Source organism: Oryzias latipes, chromosome 14 (genome assembly GCF_053564925.1).
Source record: "Oryzias latipes strain Hd-rR chromosome 14, Olatipes_Hd-rR_3.1".
NCBI classification, from domain to species: Eukaryota; Metazoa; Chordata; class Actinopteri; order Beloniformes; family Adrianichthyidae; genus Oryzias; species Oryzias latipes.
The window spans coordinates 20,304,326-20,329,163 of record NC_136250.1 but is presented as its reverse complement, the minus strand read 5'-3'; the positions used below and the strand labels follow the sequence as shown (position 1 = coordinate 20,329,163).

General features: G+C 38.6%; 1 protein-coding gene across 2 annotated transcripts in view; it reads left to right on the top strand.

Moving 5' to 3' along the window:
- Positions 1–24,838, top strand: part of gabrb4 (gamma-aminobutyric acid type A receptor subunit beta4) — an 85,553-nt gene that overhangs the window by 48,733 nt on the left and 11,982 nt on the right. For both annotated transcript variants that reach the window (XM_023962348.2, XM_023962349.2), the window contains exons 3-4: positions 13,435–13,502; positions 14,800–15,020. In XM_023962348.2, the coding sequence (XP_023818116.1) occupies positions 13,435–13,502; positions 14,800–15,020 (289 nt within the window). The remainder of the gene's footprint in view (positions 1–13,434; positions 13,503–14,799; positions 15,021–24,838) is intronic.

Below are 24,838 nucleotides of genomic sequence, written 5' to 3'. Positions count from 1 at the left end.
ACACTCATGTAACTGTTTTTGATTTAATTTGATTTCTTTTCTGCTTTTTATTTATTATTTTTGTTACCTTACCTTAAACTAACTGCTAGTAGGTGCATTAAAGGTCAATGTTTGTGTGTGTGTGTGGGTATGTGTGTGTGTCTGCTCATTGTTTTGTAAATTTTAAGTTTTTCTTTGTTTTGACATATGTAAAGTTTGCTTAACTGGCATTTGCTTGTTTTGTTGTATATTGAGGACCCCCTTGAAAACGAGATGACACATCTCAAGGGGCTTATCCTCCAAACAAATAAATTGGCAAATGTTGGTCAAAATCAAATTGATCACCTTTAAAAATTAAGATAAATCAATGAAACCTTTTTTTGTGTGGTCTTTGAGCAAATGAACGCATTTTTTCTGTTTAAATCATTAGCTATGTCTAAACTATTTCATATGAGCAACAGAAAACAATTGTAGAGCAGAATTTGACTATTAAATCCATATTTAATCAAATCTAGTTGAATTGAGCACTGAATTGAATCATGAAGGTATCAATAGAAATAAATGTGGTATAAATAAATAAAGATGTTGTATAAACAGCCTTAGTCAAACAGAAGGCAGCTCTATTTGCTAATGCTTCCTTCAGGATATAAAGGTAGATGGTTTTCTTTGTTCATTGCTCCTCACTTGTAAGATCACTTTTGATGGAAGACTTTTCTTTGTAGAGTTTGCATCCTTTCTTTGTGTCTGTGCTGATTTCCAAATGAGTGCCCCTCTTTCATCATCGCCAGATGAGAAGTCAGCTGGAAAGTTGCCCGCAGGTGCAAACACGTATGTCATCCTCCATGTGTGTTCACCGTGTGATAGACTGGTGTCCGCTCAAAGGTTTACCCTCTCGTCTCCTCGTGCCTGGTTGTAGTTTTCAGCTTCCTGGAACACAATCAGACAATGTTTGTTTGTTTGTTTGTAAAGAAAATTAAAATCTCCTGAAAGTTCTTACCAAACTTCTTATTATTGCCAGAATGTGATTAATTTATACGCTTCCACTTTGTGAGTATGTATAAAGCATGAAGAGCGCAAAACGGATTAATTCATCCAGGCAGCTACCCATTTCTGTGGTTAACCAGATAACGTCAAGCATGGAGACAGATTAATATTTACCACCACGTGAACCAACGTATGTAAACTACCGAACAAGCTCTCTTGTCCCATGAAAATCATTCCTCTACAGGTTTATCATTTGGTTACAACGAAATATTCAATCTTTTCTTTCTCTAGTCTTGGTGAGTTTCAGCTTCCCTCGTCCTTGCACCAGGATTGTTCTGTCTGGGTGATCCACTTTGATGTTGAATTTCTTACCGTAGCTCTTTCTGAAAAAGTTAGTTGTGAGAAGGTGCAGGCACTTTTCCACATTTGGTCATAGGACTCTGAGCAAACACCTGCCAAGTTTTCTTGCTTATTAGTTGTAGGCAATACCCCAAAATGAGCCGCCCTGACTGCTTGAAGTTGTGTAGGTGGTTTAGTTTGCTGTCAAAAGTACAATGTGAAGACAAATCAGACAACAACACTGTGAAATTTTCAGCCTTTACCAATAAATGAAACCGTGCAGAAGGTCCTGTACACACCTGACAGGGCGAGGAATGTGGCGTCATTGGATAGTGGTCATCGAACACTTGGAATACAAATTAGGGGGATCTTTACATAATTACCATAAATTGAGCTCTTCAGAACACACAGATGAAAGGATTTTTATTGACTATGATGTTTTCTCCTAAAGCTTTTATCACAACTGCCCTTACAGTTGGGCTGTCTGCAGCCGAAAAATGGGCAAACCTGTACAAGATAAGCAGGTGGCCCGCTCAAACGACAGTATCAAGGTCGTAGAGCACTCAATGGGGCCATGGAGGCAAAATGTCCATGCGCATGCTATGGGCATGCTGCAAGGGAGAGGTCTGTAGCAAACAGTGGCGGTTCTACTATAAATTACTCCCCGGGCGAGTGACCCCCCCGAGCGGAGCAAGCTATTCCCGGCCAGGTGGCGGTGGAGCTATTTTGCTTGTCATGCCAGCATCGGCTGGCCAGCAGACAGAGAGCCACTGCAATTGCCCGTATGGCCTGTGCCTAAAACCGCTACTGGTAGCAAACACTAGTACAATACAAAAGGGTAAAGTAGGTGAGATGCAGGCGAGTCGTACAGATTTGTCATTTTTTCAAGCCCTGCCAAATCCTGCGGACTGCACAAGGAGCCAATTGGTGCCGAATAAGTGTACACTCTTTCCATGCAGCCTGTCTATTAGAAATTAGTAAATTAGACAACCAGAATGTAGTTTGTGTGGTCTTTCTACAGAAATCTGATGAACACATATCACCTGCACACCCTGTGCGTAAAGCATTTGTGGTAAAGAGCCAATGCACGCATCTCACTAGTAGCTGGAGTGTGGCATAAGGACACTGTTCGACAGCATCACCTTTACGCCACAAGTGCGTGTAACTTACATTAGCCTTACAAAAACCACACTCATGACAACGGTGAATTCAGTTTTCATGACGTCCCTTAAGAAGCCTCAAGGGAAATGCAAGACACACCTACAGGCCCCATAAGATGCATCCAATCCTGCCTTCGACCCTATACACGCCCAGACAACCTAAATACACACTGCACCCATGCAGATTAACCCCCACATACGGGTGTAAGTAATCAACGCTTAAAATGGCTGCATGTTTTTGAGACAGATCTAAATTCAACAGCTTACATTTAGAGAATTCAAAAATTACAAAAGGATTTAATTGCTTTTTTCAAAAGTCAAAAGGCATTTTTACAGCAGAATCTTTGATATTTTGGTGAAGTCTAAAGTAAGTTGCTGGTCAAAGTGCAGAAGAGATTTGTGCTGGTCATTCGCCTGCATGACACTACCCACAGGTCTTTGGGAGTTTTAATAGCACTTTAAAACATAACTGTATCTCAATCAGAAATCTGTTTTTACCTGGAAACACATCAACATCATGGATTTGGTGTCACTGCGTGACACTTTTCTCCTTGTACCAGGTTTTCTTGACACATTAAGTTTTTTTCAGTATGTAAGGCAAATCAAATTCAATGAATGTGGGTTTAAATGCGTAGCTGAGGATGAATTTGAGATAAGTTCCTAAAAAATTGTTCTCAATACAAACATATAAGTGTATATTTTTTAGTAAAACTGACCTAACCAAGACCATTCTTGAGGGGAAAAATCTCTCCTCAGTACATCTGTTAATCCTTACAAAATAAAATGGAGGGAGCAGAAAAAGAAGAACCGCCTGAACAACCAGAATTCATGGAAAACCTTCCTTCGGTAAAAATTCCACAAAAAATTGGAGGAAATCTTTTGGATGTGTCTTTGGACGCAGTTGATGCTTCACAAAGGAACCTTTTTTGTGAGAATTGTTTTCGTGAGCAAAGGTGAGTGTTCTGCTCCTCTTGTTGTGATCAGTGTAATTGGACAGCTGTACTGAATGCAGAAGCAGCTTGGTGCAGAGCTCCATGTTGCGGTTGTTAATTTCTGGGGAAAGGGGCTTCATGAGAGCAGTAGCCATTGAAAACAAAAGCAAACACAGATTTGACTGGATAAATCATCATGCTTCTCTTGCAGCGCTGTGGAGAACATGCTGCACTGTTGCTATGGAGCCCACTGTTGCTAAGCAATGGGTTGATTATCTGACTTTTTCATACAAGAGGCGGTGTTTTCTTTGCTGTCCAGCAAATTTGTTTTCATACAGCTTTACAACTGGCAGTCTACAAAATAACACTTTAAATTAAATTATTTTAATTTGAAATTTGCCTAATTCAATATTGAAACATCAAGACCAAATAGGCGTCCATTGTGACTGGATAGACAGGTACTCACTGCTGGGAGAGGGAACTGATTTTAATTGTATTTTATTTTATTTTGTGGTAAAAAAAAAAAAAAAAAAAAAGGAAAAAGATTTGTTCATTTTCCATTAAGTTATAAAAATATCCGACAAATTAAACACACCAGACACAAGTGTACAACTCTTTAAAATATTTTTTCCACCTAAATTTAAAGCTGTTTTTGTGTGTGAAACAGACATTCCCAAAAACTGTTTTTTTTACAAGTATATGCAGGTAAAAAATAAAAAAATAGCATGTTAAATTAAATCCAGCTTCTCTAACAAAGATTAGTTTAAAAGAGTTTGGAAGATTTCAGTTTTACGGTAAGTTTTGGACTATAAGTTGCTTCAGAGTAGAAGTTACAGATGCCAAGAAATGCATAATAAAAAGAAAAAAGTCATTTTAAAGTTGCGCTTTTGTGAAATAAATTTATTTCTCAAAAAAAAAATGCAACCTATACTTCAAAGAACATGGTAGAAATTAAAAATTCTCACCAACTTAAATTGAGGTACATTTCAAATCAAATTAAGACAATCTTTGTTTAGCCTTTTTCATATGTAATATAACACATAGTGCTTTACAGCAACAACAACTAAATATAATAATAAAAAAACACAACAATATAAAAATAGAAGGCCACTGACCCATACATAACCCCCAACCCCCTTCATAACTTCCACCCCCTTAACTGATGGAGATAAACATTGGGAAACAGGCTGAGCATGATAAAAGTTGGTTAGTGGAAACGCTAATAGTTGGAACCTCCTTCTGTTTGGAAAGATGCATACACAGCCAGGTGCAGCACGGTGGGCCGGGATCCAGAGACACCAAAGCTAAGTGGGGATGCGGGTCCCCAACTAGAGCTGCAGCGGCTGAACAGCAGCCGACCCAGAGGGAGAGGATCCAACCGAGGAAGCACCGGAAATAAAATTTAAAGAAAATTAACATAACTGGTTAAAGCATTGAACAATAAAACGTAAAAATGAGGAATATTAAAATGTAGCATTAATCCAGTATAAAATCATAAAACTTAATGAAGTGGATAAATGAATGAATGCAAAATCAATAAAAAAAAAGAAAAGCTAAAAGCCAGGTTAAAAAGATGATTTTTGAGCCTTTCCTTAAAAACAAGAATGCTCTCAGCAGTCCTCAGGTCCTCCGGCAAAGTGCTCCATAAACAAGGGGCATAATACTGAAAAGATGCCTCTCCGTTTTGGTTTTTACAGTTGGAATGGTTGGTAGACTAGTGCCAGAGGATCTCAGGGTCCACCAGAGCTCATATTGCACTAGTTAGAAGACGCAAGACCGTTAAGACATTTAAAAACTATTAAAAGTATCTTATATTGCTATTGCTATATTGTGATGCTAGATTGACAATGGTCTAACCAAACCCCCAGAGGGGCATAAAGTTTTGTTTAAAAAAAACCTCTTGTTGACCCTTATCTATCTAAGATCTTAATGAGTTTGTGCTCTGCTGGTCAGTCAAGGAATTGCATCAAACATCAACTCTTCACACTAGAACTATAACACTTTTTTATTATTGCTGAGGGATTTTACTTTGAAATTAGTTTTGTGTTCTATGATTCTTAAAGCCCATGTTTATGGTGATAGTTTTTTACATCTGCAAAGATGCACATGTTCAACCCCTGAATTCCATCTTTTTTTTGTATTGTTACATTGCAGCCTCCTGTTTTGGTGTTTTCATTCTGCCTCATTCATGCGCTTATGTCAGGTCCCTTTTCACTCCTAATAATCCTTGGCTTTTTTAAAGATATTGGTGCCTTGGCTCAGTTTTTGTGAGAGAGAACAAAATAGCAAACTAGGTTACCAGGTAGAATTTTTTTTTCTCAGAGACTTTTAGCACTGCCGTCAGTTTGAATCAAGATCAGCTGCTTTGGTTGTTTCTACTGCTTCCCACTAGCAAACTCGCACCGTCTTGAAATGAGCTGCCATTATCATGGAAAACATTAAATAGGGCAGCCTCGCTGGCCGCTGCATCAGTTGAGCTTGTTTGGCCTGCAGTGAGATAAGGCTGTCAGACTGGAAGCGAAACGCGGCGACACGTTGTTGCAGTTAAAGGACAGTAATACATAGATAATAAGCAAATGAGGGGGCAGCAGGGCTATAAAAAGACAAAGTGACAGCAAAGAAGAAGGATGCATGACCAACAATGATACCAACAATCCCTTATGTTTTCAAGACGGCAAATAGGCATATATATTTCAGATATGTTTGTAATAAACAGGGTCGATGACTTTCAACAATCCTGAAAAGCACTTTCATGGTGATAAACATGCTGTTCTCAATAAACTCAAGGAAGCCTGACATAATCACTGCTACAGCCTAAAATTATTCAACACTAAACCTGTTTATGATCCACTGGATAGGCTTTCTAATCCCAGCTCGCTGCAGTTTAGAAGAATACAGGCCTTACAGTGACATGATGCTAATGGTCTTAGAGGACGGTAAGGCACACGCATGGAAGTGTGAACACAACACAAGGACAAAAGAGTTTATTCTCTTTTCTGTCTGCTAAAAACTTTAGCATTCGCTGTATTTGCTGTTTTCATGAAGGGGCTTCCTTTCATTCAGCACTGACTCACCTTCACCCCTACCGGTACTAACTGGGCATAACACAAATGAGCATCCAGGTACTGCTGTTACCATGATGACGCCATTGGGAATGTCAGCTAACATCACAGATTCAGTGGCTTTGCTACACATTTAAGAAAAAAAAATTCTTATTGCTAGTTACTTACATACATGTTATGCTTCCTTTACTCTAGGGTCAGGGTAGAGTTAGGGTTAGGGTTCAGGATAGGGTCTGGGAGAAAAGTCAAAGACCCACTCCAATTAAAATGGTGTTTTGTGGTGTTTTTAACATGTTCTGCAAAGAAATTTAATCTAAAAAATTGCATTTCTGAGTGTTTCTTAAATTAAATTGTTGTGAATCAGGAGCAGACGAGAAAAAGGCTTTTGAAAAAGAGCTTGTTTGTGACATAAAAAATACCCTGGGGCGGCCATGAGCTTGAAATTCAGATTTTCAAATTATTTTGGAAATAACTAATACAGCTTCATTTGACATGTGTGGACAAGATGTTAAAGTCTGATATGGATTTAGTGTTAAATATTCCACTGCCAGCATTTACTGTCACAAAACAGGCAGACGGCTGGTTCCGAATGCAGCAGGTTTATTAGCTCAGCCAAAAGTCCACAAAGCTAAATCAGGGTCAGGCAGGAGGGGGTCGATAACGAGCATGAGAGCATCAGAGAAATGACGAGAATACTCAGGATCTAGACGAGAGTCGGGGCAAGTGGCAAGCAAACTGAGTCAGAGACAAAACAGGGTTAGGAATAAGATCCTAAGAATAAGATCAGGTCTGAGTACAGCGCTCGGTAATGCAGGCAGAGTGGCACAAACAATACTTCACACTGAGTGAGGCTCAGTACAGTGCTTGAGCAACCTGTTATTGATTGCACATGAGAGTCAGGTGTGCAGCATCCAGAAACTGTGTGCTGGGGTTGCTGGGAGATGTAGTGTGGTTAGAGCTCTGGAGATGACCAAAGAGGGAGACAGAGCTCTGACTTCTGACGTTTACAGTGTGGCTGTATAAGGAGTGTGTATGTGTACTTTGAATTATGTTATTAATGCCATAGCTAAACCCAGAGTCTGCAACTTTTGGTCCATTTGGTCCAGTTTATAACTGTCAAAACCGAGTTGGAGCTGTAGAATCTCACGAGAGAGGGAGTTAAAACAGTTAAAAATGGTTGACTTGTTGTATACAAGGTCAATGGATATGCAATTTCCTAATATCGGTGGCTCTAAATCTTCATCAGAAGAAATTTGTCCAAATAAGGTCATTTCAAGGGGGTGGTAGAGTGAGGCGGGGCCAGACGGTTCTGAAGTCATTCTCAAAGTCAAGGCAAACTCAGATTGAGACCTTTCCACCATTTCTATTGTAAATATAGAACACTAGCAAAAATATTAAACTCGTAGCACCTGAGAATACCACTATTAGTTGTCAAATGTTCTAACCTATTGGAATATTTGTTTAAAGCAAAGTGTTTTTGACTGTAAGGGAAGCTTGATAAACCTGAATCTGATCATTCGGTCCTCTTTTTCAGAAAAAATAGAAGAATAAAACAAACACATGACCTTGAATGTAAATCAGAAGTCTTTGTTTTCATTATTCTTTCTTTTCTTTTCTTTGATATTAACTGAAAAGACAAGTGCAGCAGGTGTTAACTTTAGTTGCAGCCTGTTGATGCTCAAAGTAACCACAAGTGTCCATGCTGCTTCTACAGGAAACTGTGACACCTCCATGTTTGGAGGCATAAAAAAAACACAATTTGGTTCAATTGAAATGCCCATGAGGGATGTTTCTGTGCCCAGTTTTGCTGGGAGTTGAATAAGGCAGAAATAGTAGGGAATCAAAGACAAGCTCAATGTTGTTTCCTTTTTCTGCTCCGTTTGGTCGCACCACATCTTTATCCAACTCTTCATCCGACATCTGCGGGAAGCTGCTCCTGCTGTGACGTTGGCTACCATTCCTCGGAAAACCGGGGCAGGATAACACAGTTTCTGTCTGCTTCTAAAACGTCAAACGAAAAAGCATTTCTACAGCCTTGGTTTTTGCTCATATACAGTATGCGCTGCTGTGGTAAACAGAATACTTTTTTTTTCTTTTTTAATAAAAACTGACCCTAAATTGAGTTTTTCACTTGACTTCACATCGAAAGAATATGGTGGAACAGAAGACGCAGCAGCTATTTTATGGCAAATGCTTGGAAACTGTCAGAAAAAAAGGTTATTCAAAGATCTACTAGTATATTTTTTGTCTTATTTTACAGACGTTGGATCATGACACACAAACACAAGACGGGTACATACGTACTTTGAGATTTCTTTGGAAAATTGATGCTTTTTGTGTGACTAAGAAAGAAAATATGACAACAAAACATCTCATTTCATTCTTGTGTCTTCATTAAAGACTTGTATCTAGAATTGTACTGATGTTACCCACAAAATGGGGAGAATTTGAGGATTCTCTGTTGGAAGTACAGAAGGTCATGTCATTCAGCAAAAATAATTATTTCATCAAGTGGCACATTGACTAGAGTTCCCTCCGCCCGCCCAGCTCATGATTGTTGGGGAGAGGGCAAATAGGGCGGGACAAAGTGAAGTGACAGGTTTTGTTAAGTTCTCCCATGGGTCTACCCACCTGCCAATCAAAGGAATAGGCTCCTTGTGATGCACATCTTTAAGCTTTGATAAAAATGCCTGACTCCTTTGTCCCTGAATCTATTTCAAATTATAAAAAATAAATTCTTCATGATTTTTGCCATTTAAGGATGTGCTAAATTAAGTGAAGTCCTGGATTATATGGTGCGTTGCAAACTAGCAACATAAACCACAAAGGGATTAAAACATTTCACTTTATTTACTGTTGTTTTTAATATAAAGATAAAGTAATGCCATTTGAATAAATATTTTAAATCAAACTTATAGTGTGTATTATTGCTATAAAATCTTACACTTTAACATGAGAGAAAAACGACGATTGCTCATGTTTGTAACCTGCCCCCAGTGGTCTATTGAGGAAATGCGACTTTTGATAATTCTGTGTTTGCACCTAATTCAAAAACGAAAGGTGTGAAATTGATTTAATAAAAAAAAACATTAGTGAATCTTAGCCTTTCTGAAAATTGACATTGGAATCTCACAGGAACTATTAAGGCCAATTTTGGTACCGAAATAAAAAATGTTTTTTAAACTATTGAGGGTCCAATAAAATTGCCACTCATTACAATTTAGAATGGTATAGAATAAAACTTTATTAATCCCACAAAATAGAAATGACCTTGTAAACACTGCTTTCTGAAAAACCAGCAGATAGATAAATAACACTGAAAAAACACCTAAAAAATAACAACACTAATTATTGTCCGGTGTCTATGAGGTATTGATTGTACAGTCTAAAAACTGACATGAGGAAAGATCTGCAATAAATAGACAAATAGAAAAACAAACAAGTAAATAGATAAAAGGAAAAAGTTTGATCACAAGAAAAAAAGACTTGTAAGTTTTATGATTTATGATTGAAGAATAAAGAAACTAACGTCCCCCTAGAGGTTATTTAGTGAAACACACCTAGCTCTCTTATTAGTTTTGGTTTAAAAAAAGCTTCAATCTGGAAGTCAATGCTTAAGAACGTAAAGAAATGTGTTGTTTAGTTGGGGTGCAGAGACGGTTGTTTACAGTACCGCGTCCAACTTTCTTCAGTCCTCTTGTCTGCATCTTTTCTCTGCAGGTTTTCTCTGAACCACACTTTGGTGAAACATGAAATAGTGGCTTGCTGATGTCCCTGGAATGTCTTTTTTGTCTTTTTGTTTGTTTGTTTCATTACAATAATCTTACATTATTAACAGGGATTAAGAATAGATGTGTCTGGACTTCTTTTGCTTTTTTGTTTTTGTTTCTGTTCCTCTTCAGTCTGTCTAAATGTCAGAACTTAATAATCAGGTTTTCGAGAGCATAATCAGTGCAGCTTCACAAAACGTGTATGTTGTCATGGAAATATAAAATGCTAGAAACAGTTAGAAACACGACCATAACAGCTTTTAGCAGGACAGAATGTAAACCAGAATCTTAAAGCATCTGTTTTTTTCATCAGGATCAAGGGCTAACATGTAAACAGACACATAGTGATCAACGATGTTATCAAGGATTTGATATCAAGGATACTTTTGTTGCAGTTGTTGCTGTTTTTACAATTTGTACAATTTACAATTAAAAAAAAAAAAAGAAAATTTGACAACGGCATCGAGCAAGGAATCGTGCATTTGCTGTTGACCACATATTTTTTGTATATATTTTATTTTTATTATTGTGATTATTATTATTATTGTTATTATTATTAGTAGTAGTATTTAATATTTATTTATTTAATTATTATGAATCTCATTTTCAATAATAATTTAAATAATAATTGTAATAATATTTTTTTAATAATTTAATATTCTTAATAATTTAATGTGCATGTCATTTTTTATGTCCTTTTTTGATGTTATATAGATTATTTCTGAATGTTGTTTTTTTGCTGCCACAGAGATATGAAATTTCCCCATTGTGGGATTAATAAAGTCATCATCATCATCATATTGTAATCCGTGTCGGTGAGCCCTAAAATCCCTGTTGCCTTGATTTCTAGCACTAACTTCACAATTAAAAATTAATTTCAAAGTCATTTTTAAAACAGAAGTTGTCATTTTTTGGAAGCCTGAGAGACTGAGCAACCAGTTTGACCTGAACATTTTCTGATTTTTTAAATAAATAAAATATTTTTAAATAGACAGGGAGCCGGTTTAGCTCGTGCTGGTTCGCGGCGCCTTCCGTCCGTGAAACCAGGGTTCGACTCCGGGCTGCTCCCTGTTCCCTTCTCAACCCCTGTGCCAGTTCCAAGCCCGGCATGAGAAGGTTGCGTCAGGAAGGGCATCCGGCGTAAAAACATTGCCAAGTTTACCATGCGACTTGTTCGCTGTGGCGACCCCTGATGGGAGAAGCCGAAAGAGGAAGTAAGTTTTAAATAGACAGAAGGGCTCTGCCTGCATTATTTGTTGATGCTTGCTTTTATTCAAATATGCGTAGGTAATTCAACATCCATTGACGCGTTACATTTTCGGAAACTTACTTTCAAAAGCAGAGTTTTCATTAAAGAAAGGAAAAGAGTGTAAACATTTCTGATCAAAATGGGATTTATTTATTTGTACACCTTGCCTCGGAATAGGATATTACTTTAGTGCCCAGGGAGAAAAATGAGGAAAGTCAGTAACAGAAAATGCCCAACAATGCAAATTCAGCCCATTACAGCTCTTCATTTAAGCTGAAGTTCAAAGCTTTGAGTTTTTGCAAGGAATGACAAATGTGGCACTCTATAGTGCAGTTAAGCTGTTCTTATGTTGTTGATGACTCGAATGAAAGTGCAATTTCTACTATAAAACCAAGGAGCATTGTCAGAATATGCAGACTCAACAACAAATCACTCGTGCAATTTCAGTTCTCTGCATCAGCACTTCAGTTATTTTGTGGCCCGATCAAGCAAATTAAAGGTACCAGTGGAAATGCAGAGGACTGGGAATGAGGGGGGGGGGGGGGGGTGTCCCTCACACAAACACATTTCAGCAGCAACCAGAGAAACATGACGTTTTAGTCAAAATCATATGATGCTAAACATCCTAAGTTTACTCATTTTCCCCCTTTGTGGTAATTAATGGCTCTGGTGACTATATTATTGCAACCTGCTGAGATATGCATTTTACCAGGCCATTCAAAACAAATACTTACGGAACTTCCTGGTTTATGCTGGCTGCATGGCTTGCATGTATGAAAGCTGTGTGTATCTGTTTAAATTTCTTTGTCAGCAGTAGCTGATTTGTTAAAATGCATCAAACATATGTGGCCTATAAAAAAAACACTATGTCATTTTCCCCAACTTTCTGGGCTAAACCTTCGTCAGATTATATTTATTTGTTTTTTTGTGGTTAGTGCTCTTGCCTCACAGCAAGAAGCCCCCCGGTTCAAGTCCTGGCTGGGGGGACCTGAAACAGAGCACCAATGGGGACCTTTCTGTGTGAAGTTTGTATGTTTTAGAAGATGATTTTATTTCACATGAAAACATATTAAAGATTATATGTGGACAACGACTTCAAACTTTGGTAATGTATGTAGTATTTCTTATCTTCAAGAAAAGAAGCTCTTCCAAACTTTTTGGAAATCAGCTGATTCACTCCTTCTTGTATTATATACATTAAACTCCTTGTAATTTCCTACAAGTTCTGGCCCTACATCAAAAATAACCGCAAAAGACCAGCATTACCAAGTTCTACAAGCCTCACAATGCATGTAGAAAAATGTTGGAACCAAAAATTAAAGCCTAATCATGCCAGATAGCTGAAAAATAACCCAACTTTAAGTCCAGGAAGACACAGTGGTTAAGGGTTCATGATTTGGGCTCATTTTGCCATGTTATGGCCACGGACAGTTTACAGATTTTAGCCTCAACCAATCTCAAATGTTCATGAGTATTTTAGGGACATGGTGACTGATCTCTGACACAGAACAATGATCCAAAATAAAGCAATAAGCTTCAGCAAATGTAAAATGACAACAACAACAACAAAAAAAAACAAAAAAAAACTGTTAAAACACTAAAAGCAAAGGGGAAAAAAAAACGTTTTTTTTCATAAGGAAAAATATGACAAATTATTTCTTCTAAGCAAGTATGAGCAATTCAAATAGGAGTGTATTTAATGGAACGTACCACTTTGTTGTGTTGTTTTTCTTTCTTTGTGCGTTACAAATCTGATATATATTATGTATTTAATTGTATTTGCCAACCAAAATCCTAAAACAGGTTCTTTATTTAAAAAAGGCTCAGATGAATTGATAGTGTTCGACGTTTTGAATCCAGCAAAACCCAGCAGTCCACTTTTATGATTCTTCCATTAAAACTTCAGCTTCACTCTGCATTGCAGTTGAATTGATAGTAATTTTTGGTTTGTTCCCGCAGGTCCTCCAGTCATTGTAGGAATGAGCATCAACATAGCCAGCATCGATTCCATCTCAGAAGTAAACATGGTGAGTGAAACTCTCCTTTTTGGGGCCAGGTTTTTTGTGTTTGTTAGATCAAAGTTCGGCTGCGCTGAGCAGCCTCTGCAGCGGTGACTCATGGAGTAGACAAAGCCGCCAACAAGGGGTCCTCGACCTGGACGCCCCTCTTTAGTCTCGGGACACGAGGGAGCAAGGATGTAAGCAGGAAGACTATAGAGAAACAGCAGAGATACCATCGTGAGACGCTTTGCTGAATGAGATGTTCACACCCACTTTGATTCCTGTTTTTTTAAGCCTGGTAATAAACATAGAATAAATCCAAACATTCAACCCATGTGTTTTTTTAGCAGATAGAAAAAATGCAATATGGCTGAAATCTGAGCAATGACGTCACTCTGTCTGGTGGCTCTTTATTCCACTCAGTGTGATAGACTCAGTGCCAGTTCAGTCCTCCCACATGCAACAGTCTTTCATTCTTTGCTTCTTTCTCTCTGAATGTGCTCAGTAGTTATTTTGCTACCCAATAAATACCTAATGCCGCTTCACTTTTTTTAATGTGACACTATTAGCGGCGCAGCTCCAGCTTCAGGGGCAATGACCCATTAAGGCGCCCAGCTTGAGTGCATTTTTCCCTGGCTCCTCGATCACATATAGAAATATTTCCACAGCTGCTTGTCTGAGGTTTGTTCTTCCGTCCAGATTCTGGATTTTATTATTGATTAAAAGGCTGAGCTGTTGGGCTCTTTGATACAATCATAAACGTAAAAAGTTTCTGAACTATGAAAACTTCTTTTTATGGCAAGTTTAGCTACTTCTCATTTAGTACTTTTTGTTTTAGGGTCTGGCTAAATAGAGGTCTAACTTTTTTAATGACCTTAACTGCAATAGGAGACATTTTTAATTATTAAACACTTTTTATGTCACTTTCATCTAAGGATGGTTTTTAAAAAAATGCATAAATCAATCTTTACCAGTCCGTCTTTACCAGTTTTTTCTTTTAAATAAATACTTTGTATTTTCTTGATGCAAAAATGTAATTACAGCTTATTTTTAATGTAAGAATGAATCATTTTGCAAGATTTTACGAACTTTGTTTAGTCACTACCTTTTTTATATTCAAATGTGTTTTCTATGAAATGTTTAAAATATAATTTTGCATTAAATTAAATATGAATCAGAAAAATCAAAATTGAATCAGCCTTAGTTTCATCAAATGAACCTCTAGTACTTTATGTATCATAGAGTAAATATAAATACAGATCATTCACCTAAAAACATAATTTGATATTAGTTGTTAATTGTTTTTTTTCCTTCTTCTTTCCAGGACTACACCATCACAATGTATTTTCAGCAGAGCTGGACAGATAAGCGTTTGGCCTACGGAGAGCTGGACCTGAACCTGACTCTGGACAACCGTGTAGCAGACCAGCTGTGGCTCCCAGACACCTACTTCCTTAATGACAAAAAGTCCTTTCTTCACGGTGTGACGGTCAAAAACCGTATGATCAGACTCCACCCTGACGGCACCGTCTTGTATGGGCTGAGGTGAGAGCAGCAGAAAGGCTTTGGTTCCGTGTTCATGTTTATGCCTTATTCACATTGGTCACAGGCAATCGTATGAGGATGGATCCATACGGGTGCCACTGAATTTTGGGTTGACTGTTACACGCACTTCTGACATACAGGTGATGCTGTCGTTCAGTGTCCTTACACCGCACTGTGGTTGTTAGTAAGGTGTACCGTCTCCTTATTTCACTGCGTTGAATTCAGCATAAAAATCTGAAGATCTTCATCGTCCTGCACATACACATCCCCGTTCCACAACAGTGGATACAGACGATCCCGGCTCCAATGCCTTCTTAAAATGAGAAGATTGTAATTGTGCTGGCTCCTTTGTGAAAATAAATGTAATCCTGCAAAAAGAGGTCCGCTTTTCTTCCGTAAACAACAAGTAACGTTGTTCACCTTTGCGCATGCGGGGCCCTTCTGGGTTATTTCACGGTCACACAGGAAATCACAAAAGTTTGCATTCTATTGGAAATGTGAACGGCCTTGCAAAAAAATTGAATTCTTTCAAAAAATTGGAATTGAGCATTAAGCCCTGCAGTGTGAACGTAGCCTTATAAAGCAGTTGTGTCACACCTGTCCAGACAAACTAGACTAGTCTTCCAGAGCCCTGAAAGATAAACAAAAGGAACCATGAAAACTGCTTCTTTCAATAATAAAAAAAATTGTAATAACATAAAAACATTTTAATAAGGCTTCAAGAAAAATGTTATGCTAGCGCCACCATATGTAGGGTAAAGTCGGTTCTATTTCTATTATTTAAATAAATTGCAAGTATTGTCAAAAGTTTTATTTTTGATTTTGTTCAAATGTGACAAAGGACAAACAGGTCAATATTTTAGGAGTGAGAGTTTAAATAAACCAGAACCTCAGTGATCCTGAAAAGCAAGAAATATTCAAAAGCATGCAAACCTGACATTCAGTCAACATTAAAAAGTGTGCACAGAGGGACCCCCTGAAGTCCCCTGAGCATTGTTAGGAGGAAGAAAAAGTGTGTTCAAGCTCAGAAATTCAGTGTTGATGCAATCACTCATGTCTTGATAAAAAGTAGGTTGATAAAAGATCAAAACAGGAACATTTTATGAAAAATAGTCTAAAAATGTTAAGACATTCAATCATAAATTAACATCCTTTAAATGAGCAACCTTTTTTGAGGGAAGTGTTTAAAAATGCAGAAATGCTGCCTAAAAATGACTAATAGAAATTGTTTTCTCTTTTTTTCTGACAGTCTATTGATGCACCAAACTTGTTTCACTAATTGGTTTTCTGTGCTATACAAGAAACCAACAAAAAAGATAGACGTTCCTCAGTAAGAACAAGTCAGAGCTGATAGTAAGTGAGCTCATGTTTCTTCCTAAATGGGCGTTCAGTGTAAATACGGGTTTGCTCCATCTTCAGAATGCAAAACTTTGAACTGCTGCCAGTTAAAGCAGGTAGAGGCTCCAGAGGTTTTCGTGCCAAAGTGGCTCAGAGTTACTCTGCACCATCTGATCTGAATAAACATTTCCAGCTGCTCCACTCAGCACACATCAGCTCATGCAGAGTTCTATGGACCCACAGAAGCGCAAGCAAAGTAAATGAGTATTACATGTGTATTTGCACTTTTGCTGCCAAGGTGCATGCACGAAGAAGCAGAGACCCACAACTCTTATGCTTCGTACACATCAGGTATTTGACAAGATTTCAAGAACCCACGTTCAGCACTTTCTTGAACGTGCTTTTAGCATATATCGATACCTATATATTAAAGTATTGACACTCATACATCACCAATTTAGGTATCTAATGCTCTAATTAAGTATAGATTATTAATTATTAAACGGGGAAAATAAGTCATTTCTAGATAATTTTGGTTTTTGTAAACCCACCTAAGCCCACAGCATATTAAACTGCTCCATCAGTGGTCCTGTGGCTGATGGAGCAGTGAGCTCGCGTGAGGAGTCCAGTGTCCCTAATCGTTCAAAGTTCAACGAGGTTTAACTTTCAAAATGCGTTCAATCGCCACACGTTTTGTACAAACTGCCAGAAAACTGACTTAAAAACTTGCCTGGAAATACATTCGGTTTTTGTTTTTGTTTTGTACATTTCAGCTGTTGTCTATTTTTGTCCAGAGAAAATCCCCAAAACAAACAAGTGTAAGTTATGTCTGATGAGTGAATGATGGTGTTACATCAACCGAGCTGCTTTAGCGATCATTACCCACTGCAGTGATGGTGTATGGCAGATGGTAAAAAGCCCATGGATCTGTCCTGCAGACCATTTTTTTTCGGCAGTGTGCTGTAATTAGAAGAAGCACATAATCTCCGTCCAGTGGTGATTCCAGGACCTTTACAAGCCTCCTGCAAGCATGTAATTAAACTGCTTTGTTGAAATGTTTGACTTTGCCAGAGGGTTGTGTGGACATTTTTATTTTTCCCTTTCTAGAACAAAAGGAAACTTCTAACAAAAGCTGTTGATACTCTGAGTTCACCTCATCTAAATGTTGTGGAGGATTGGATTAAATGCATGTTGGAAGCGGTCGTTAGAGGCTTTTACCATGTGTTGCAGAATGCAAGCTGTGCACAATCAAACTGCACACAATGCTGCAATTTGGGCTCGATTCACTTGAAATGTGCTGCTGCTGCTGGTGTTTGTCTTTATTTTTAGATTTCTCTAAAGTCTTACTGCTCTCAGTGATTTTAACCTGAGCTGTGCTGATCAACCACTTCTATTTTTACATTGACTTGAAGCAGAAGCTGACAGGCGTTCTGCTTCACAACTGCTCCTTCCTTTTGTTCTCCGCTCAACTGGCATTGATGCTAGAAATGTACCAGCTTTGTAGTCTTGGTGCTGCCTGATTAATATTCAAGCTGCATCATATTTCACACAATGTCCTAAATTTACTTTAATGCAGACATGACAATTTCATGTGTTACTTCCATCAAAATATCAGTGCAACATTGGTATTGGCAAATCTAGCTTCATCAGTATAAACAATTTAAACATTTCTGCCTGGAAGTCTTGCTGATGTACTGCATTTTTTTTATTATAAACATGAACATCCTTTTGTGTGTGTACTGAATGTTTTACTGCTAAACGTCTATTTATGAGTTATTACGCTGTCAAGAAGATGACATTACCTTCTTTCATCTTCGTTAATTTTTCTTTATTTCCTAATCAATGTATTACTTTCTTACGTGTTTTGAAAACGTCAACAACTCACTTGTGTGGAGCTGCATCAAGGTTTTCAAATACAAGGCAGACTTGCTGTTTGCAAAAATGAGCAGTGGATAAAAATTACCCTTTCTTTTTAAAAAGAATTAGTGCAGAAAAAGCAGTTGGCATTCAATGTCCAATGACAGGAAAGCAGGGAAACTAAAATGTGAATGGATTTGCCTTTAATTTTTATTTACTTGTTTGTTTGTACACACAATTCATTTACACTTGATTACGTTGCATGAAATACAAGGAATCTATAAAACTTCACCTGCACTGTTCAGCACCGTCTCTAAGTCACACTGGTTGAAGTCTTGGCTAATTCTGGATCCATTTTAGGTCAGTGAATCAGATCGTTCAAAATGAATCAAAATTGACCATGAATTGTATCAGCAACCACAAATTATTTGAATCGTGTTTTTGTTAAAAAATGAATTGTTGCACTTAGTAAAATCGTATTTTTCAATTCCCTTAAGTGCACAGTGTAGGATTCTGTGCTTTAGTTTGGGGTTTGTCAGTTATTCTATGGTTTTTGGTCATGTTCTGTTTTGAATTGTCCCTTAGCCACACCAGTTTCAGGTTTGCCATTATTCACAGATGTCTTCATTTCAGTTAATTAACCTCAGTCTATTTTAGTGTCTGGTGTTCAGCTGTACCTGGTCAGGTCATCTGCTCTGTTCTGCTTTTTGACAGTTTGTTGCTCTCATGGGTGTGTCATGTTTCAATTTTTGGATTAAATGTTTTAGTTGCTGTGACCATGCCTGGTCTCCTGCTCTTTGGGCCCTACACCACCAGTTCCTGACGCACAAGGACCGGATATTACTTCACCCAACCCAACAGCATTTTGGTTGAGAACAGTAGCGGTTTTAGGCACGGGCCATACGGGCGATCGCCCGGGGCGGAAAAATGACGGAGGGGCCGCGCCAGCAGCTCAGCCCTTGTAAAATACTTTATGCACCACTATTGGTTTACTTATATCACAGAGTTTGTAACAGCCTGAAACCTGGCGGCGCCTCCGCCCCGCAGCTGCGCTCCCTCCTGTCTTTGAGAAGTAGACGCAAATGTGTGTGAGAAGGAGAAGGGAGGGGGCACGGGGTGAAGAAGGAGAAGGGAGGGAGCGCGGGGTGAAGGGTGCAGGCTGAGAGGTGAGCACGGAGCGCAAAACGCATGCGCAAAACCTGGCTGGATCTTCTTCCAGGGGGGCAACAGTCGCGGGCCGCGGCTCAGTGCTTGATGAAAAAATAAAAATAAAAATTGCGCCGCCATGTAGCGAATTGGCGCCCCAGGGTGCAGCTGCACGCGCTCCTTCTGGAAATGTTTGACGAAGGGGGAGGGGGGGCTGCGGGTATAAAAAAGGTATAAAAAAATCATGCTTTTTTGGTTGTTTTTGTGTGAAATGCCCAAATAAAAAATGGGAAAAAATCTTCACTAAGATGACAGTTGGTTTAGTCGACAGACTTGATACCTATGTCAGGACATTAATGCTAAATGCAAAAAACATCTGAAATATGGAGAAAAAAGGTCAAAACTAGTGCCCAATTTAGAAAGAAAAGAAAAAAAGAAGAGGAGAAAAGAGACAAAGAAAAAGATAATATCGCATAGCTAGATGCGATAATAGCTAGAGTTTTCTAAATACGAATGCTACCTGCCCTACAACAACAACAATGTTGCAGAGGAAAAATCTCTTGTTTGTTCTATCATAACCAAAACTGAAGTAGGCCCAAATATTGCAAATAACGTCCTTTTTAAGATATTTATTCTTAAATGTTTGCTCTGCCTTAACTTGTAACATTAGTTATGATTCGTGTGTCTGTCTGCTCTGCTGTAACACAAAGTTTTTGTTGTGTTTTACTGTTGTATATTAGTTCATAATGTTAAATAAGCTGTGATGGTAGCATGCTGCTGCTGCTGCTGATGCTGCTGATGATGCTGTTAGCTTTTCAAAACTCCAGTTGATCAAGTCATACCTGAGGTCACCAATGTCTCAGGAGCAACTCATTAACCTGCTGTTGTTCAGGGGGGGAGCAGATTTCATATGACGTTATTGACAAGCTTGCATCAGAAAGGCCACAAAGGTTAGGTTTTAGTTAGTGTTTTCTGTTCTTAGTGCTGCAGTTACATTTATTCTAGTGTGTTATTGTGTTATTAGTGTGTTTTGTAGTTTATAATATTTATTTTAGATTATTTATTTGTGTTTGATTAAATATTTCCTACTGTATTTTCAGTTACAATAAATGGACAAAGTAAGTCTATTGGGGGGGGGGGGGGGGGCAATTCAATTCAATTCAATTTTATTTGTATAGCCCAAAATCACAACAACAGTCGTCTCGATGGGCTTCGAAGTAAAACATGAAATCAAAAGGATCACGAATACAAAGAGTTCAATAGAAAAATACTAAAATGAACTAACAAACTGACTAAGCTATACTGGCATCCCTGCCCTTAGACCCCCCTTCGCGGTAAGGAAAAACTCCCAAAAAAACCGGATTCCGGAAAAAACGAAGAAACCTCAGGGGTGCCCACATGAAGGAGGGATCCTCCCCCAGGACGGACAGGCGATTTACCAGAAATCTTAGAGAAGAATTAACTTATCTAAATCTACAACTACATATATAAAAGTCCAGCAGACGAGCTTCATCCAGCCGTGGTTATCGGGACAGTCAAAGGCGCGAGTCGAGCCGGAGACAGGAACCACAGCCAGGTGTAGGAGCAGGAGCAGAGACGAGGTACTCGGTCAGGTACAGAGCAGAGACGAGCCAGAGGAGGGTCTCGCCCGGGGAGTAATTCAGGGTAGAACCGCCACTGGTTGAGAAGCAGTAGAGTTTGAAGTTCTGTTGAATTAATGGTTTTGGACAACCCACCTGCCAGTTAGAAAGGCTGCCATTAAAATGTGCCAAATTGAGCTCTAATAAAATCAAAACAGCTGGGGAGAAAAAAAATCATCTTTCAGGGATGTCATGAGAAATAGAGAATAGTCTAAAAGCAAATATTGGTTATTTAAGGGATAATGGCCAAAGTGTGCTGTATCAGAAATTATAACGCACACGTTGAAAGCCTGAATCGTCCGTCGCGAAGCAGAGGTTTAGATTGCTTTCTTTCACAAAATGTGGACTATTTGTTTTGTGGTGTTGTTAGCTGGCACCGACCTCGACTGCAGCACCAAAGAAAAGGAATATCTATGCTGATTGCCACGCTGTCTTAAATAAAGCATCAGTTCAGAGAGAAAGTCTTACCGCTCGTTTTTGTCCAGATGACAAAGCAAAAGTTTGTTTTAAAGAAGCCAGAGCAGTGAAATAGAACATTTAAGCTATGTGAGCGGAACCTCTCTTTTAGGTGTACACTATCACTGTGGAGTATCACTTTTTAATCCACACCCTGCAGCCAATCAGAACCGAGTATTCACCAAGACCATGGTATAATATAGATTTAAAGTTGGACTTTTAAACACAAGGACTTTTGCAACCTGCATTCAGTGAACTTTTGAGAAACTGCAGCATTGGGTACATACTGGTTGGTCGCTTGAAATGACGATTTATCGTATTTCGGGCAGATACTCGCTGCAGTGCTTTACAGGTAAATACCCTAGGGCGGTTCAGTCAATTAACTCACCTGCTCAGCGTCCTATTTAAGCCCAGGTGCGCAGTTGTTCATTTTTTCTTACCTTCAGCGCTCATTCTTCGCCCCACCCTCCTCCCCGGCTTCCACCTGTGGGCTCCGTAAAGGGGGGTTTTGTTACCCGAAAGTTTTATGGAAATTTCTCATGGAATTGAACGGAGCCTTATGCCAAACAAAAATATGTGAATGCCAACTTAAAGAATGTGGAAAATGTCAAATAAATATTTCTTACTGCAAGAGTTGTCTGACTGAAATGAATAGATGGAAGGTGAATGGGTGCACATGTATAACCAGGACTGCATGATCATAATCACTCCCACTGGGAGTGATTTTACAATACATCAAAAGATAAATGGAGTGGGACTTTAATCAATTATACACAACAACAAAAATGAAAAAAACTTATTTTTAACCTATAGAAAGAGACAAAAACTGAACATGTTGTAAGCACCATTTTAAATAAAAATGTAAAAGTCCAATTGGGTGGAAAATGCAGAACAGGTTTCTCTAATTTCGTGGTAAAGAGAGAGCTAGAATCATCGTCAGCAGACTGATGGGCTGAGTTGATAGTGGTTAGTGTCCTGGGAGTGTTGAGGCCTTTGTTGAGCTAAACTCTCACCAGATTGTAATCTTTTTTTTCTTCTCTTTTCCATTGTTGTGACTCTGCCCTCTTCTTGTTCTCTGTTTATGAGGCCAAGTGCAGTGATAGTACAATGATCTTCTCTGGTAAGAAAAGTGCCGCACAGAGATGGACACGGGAGCAGACTGTGTGGGCGTCAGAAGTATTGCTCACGCATCTAAAAAACATCGGTGTCTGTAGTGCCGGGCCTCTGGGATCCGCCTCCACATTTGCTATGCCTGTGTTTTGTTGGCAGAAACACAAAGAATGGACTGCTGAATTCTCAGATTTTTATTTCAATTGAGCGGCTGGAGATGCTGTTTTTATAGTGTTTGTGAAAGGCTTTATTGATAAAAATGAAATGAAATTACCCTCCTATTTTATGTGGATCACATTAACATTTTGATTTCCTTCAAAGAACAAACAAAATAGCATCTTTGAAGGCTGTCAGTTTTCAGCTCTGATGATCTTCTCAGGTGGGACAGCAAAGTGCTGACCTGCACCTGCTGACATTTCCAAATCCTAAACTCTTGCTGTGAGCCACCTCCTCTCGCAAGTCAAGTGATGACTTGGCCAAACTTTTTACTGCCACATAAAAAGTAGATTTGACTCCTTCTGTGCTTTTTTTTTTGCCAAGTAAAAGTCCTTTTTGACAATCTCCAAGCTGTTGCTTTAACTGCTGCCGAGTAGGTTGCTGTCTTTATGGACTTAACCTGACATGATCTTCTGCCTGTTTTCACCCATCAGAGTTTTTAAAATGTACCTTTTAAAATCGTCTGCCTCAGGAACCATCCTAAACTGTGAGCGAAACAAAAAAAGCAGAGGTCAACTTCATCAACCCAACTAAAAAATGAATTTCTTATCAAAAAAAGGCCACTGTGGGCTCACATTAACAGATCTAAACCATTGACTGTAAATGAGAATTGGACTAAGTCACCCCTCCCCTTGTGTTCCAAACAGGAATTACCTGCCAAAATCCCACAGACTTTAATGGAACAATTACCAACTATTACTCAGTCTTTCTGTTTGTCAGAATGAGCATTCTTGCTCTGATACCTTTATACCATACTATGCTGGAGTGCAAGTCATTCATGTTATAAACAGACCAATCAGATTGCCTCAATAAAAGTATGTGGCCTAATGTCAACCATTCAAAAAGCCCGCTTTCAAGTGGTAGAAGTGTAGACTTTCAACAAGCTCACTCCTGATTGGCGAGAGTAGTTGTGATAGAAATGATCTCTGCTTACTGACGATGTCTGGCTGGTGGCATCCGTATTGCAGAGAAATGGCGACAGAATTCATTTCATTTGATTGGAGCTTGAAGCAAATCATTTTTTATCACACTTTTTCTGTCCAGTTCTCATATAAAGTCAATGATCTAAAAATGTTAAGCTGCTGTCTCTGTAGTTAGTTGGAGATTTTCTCTGGTGAAAATGTATGATTTCTGTCACATTTGTCCCAGTAACCTAAACCAAAGATGAGGATAAAGATGAGCGTTATCTGCGATAGTAGAAAAGACAATATGATCTAATACAAAACCCTAAAAACCTATTAAAAGTTTTCTGGGATGAAAATCATTTTGGCAACTGATGGAATGAAAATTAAACTAGATTTATTTAAGAATTGAACAAAACCAACGTCAAGTGAGAACTGGATGGTGTGGTGAGCTTTCGTGCACAACAAACAGGGAGAAACCAGGTGAGGACCAAACATGCCTGTGTGCATGCACTCAACACCAGCATCCTCACTTCTGGAGTCAGAAACAGCAAATTAGAAAGTAGTTTGAGCAGCATAACGCTTGTTCAGCAGAAGCCAGCTTCATAAACACATACCTGTCATCATTTTTTTATGCAGCTCAATTGTCTTTGGTGTTTCTGAATCCTTTTGCTCCCATGCACACAGTAGTTTACAATCCTGTGCAGTAATCTGGGTAAATCATCATATTTTGTTTTTCAATTAGCTGCAGATAGAGGTCTGCTTATGCCACTGTGACCAATCTTTTTAAATAATTTATATCAGACCATCCATTATTGTTGTTAAACTAAAATAGCAGGGATTTAAGACAATGTCTGCTTGTCTGATGGTCACATACCAGCTGCAACACTGCAAAATTAGAATTACTTATATTTGACACCTTGTTAAATATTCCTGTTTAAGCAAAAAGACCCCAACTGGGAAAATTTGTTGCAGGAGCCGTCTCTCCTGTGTTTCCAAAGCTGAAGTCTGAGGGTCCACAAACGCCTGTGGTGTTTTAATGGGCTGCACATCAACATTTCAAAACAAACCAACAAACCTTTGACCTTCTCTCTTGACCAACCAGAATTATATTCTTTCCATAAAATACTCCACCTCTGCTCTGCACGTCTGT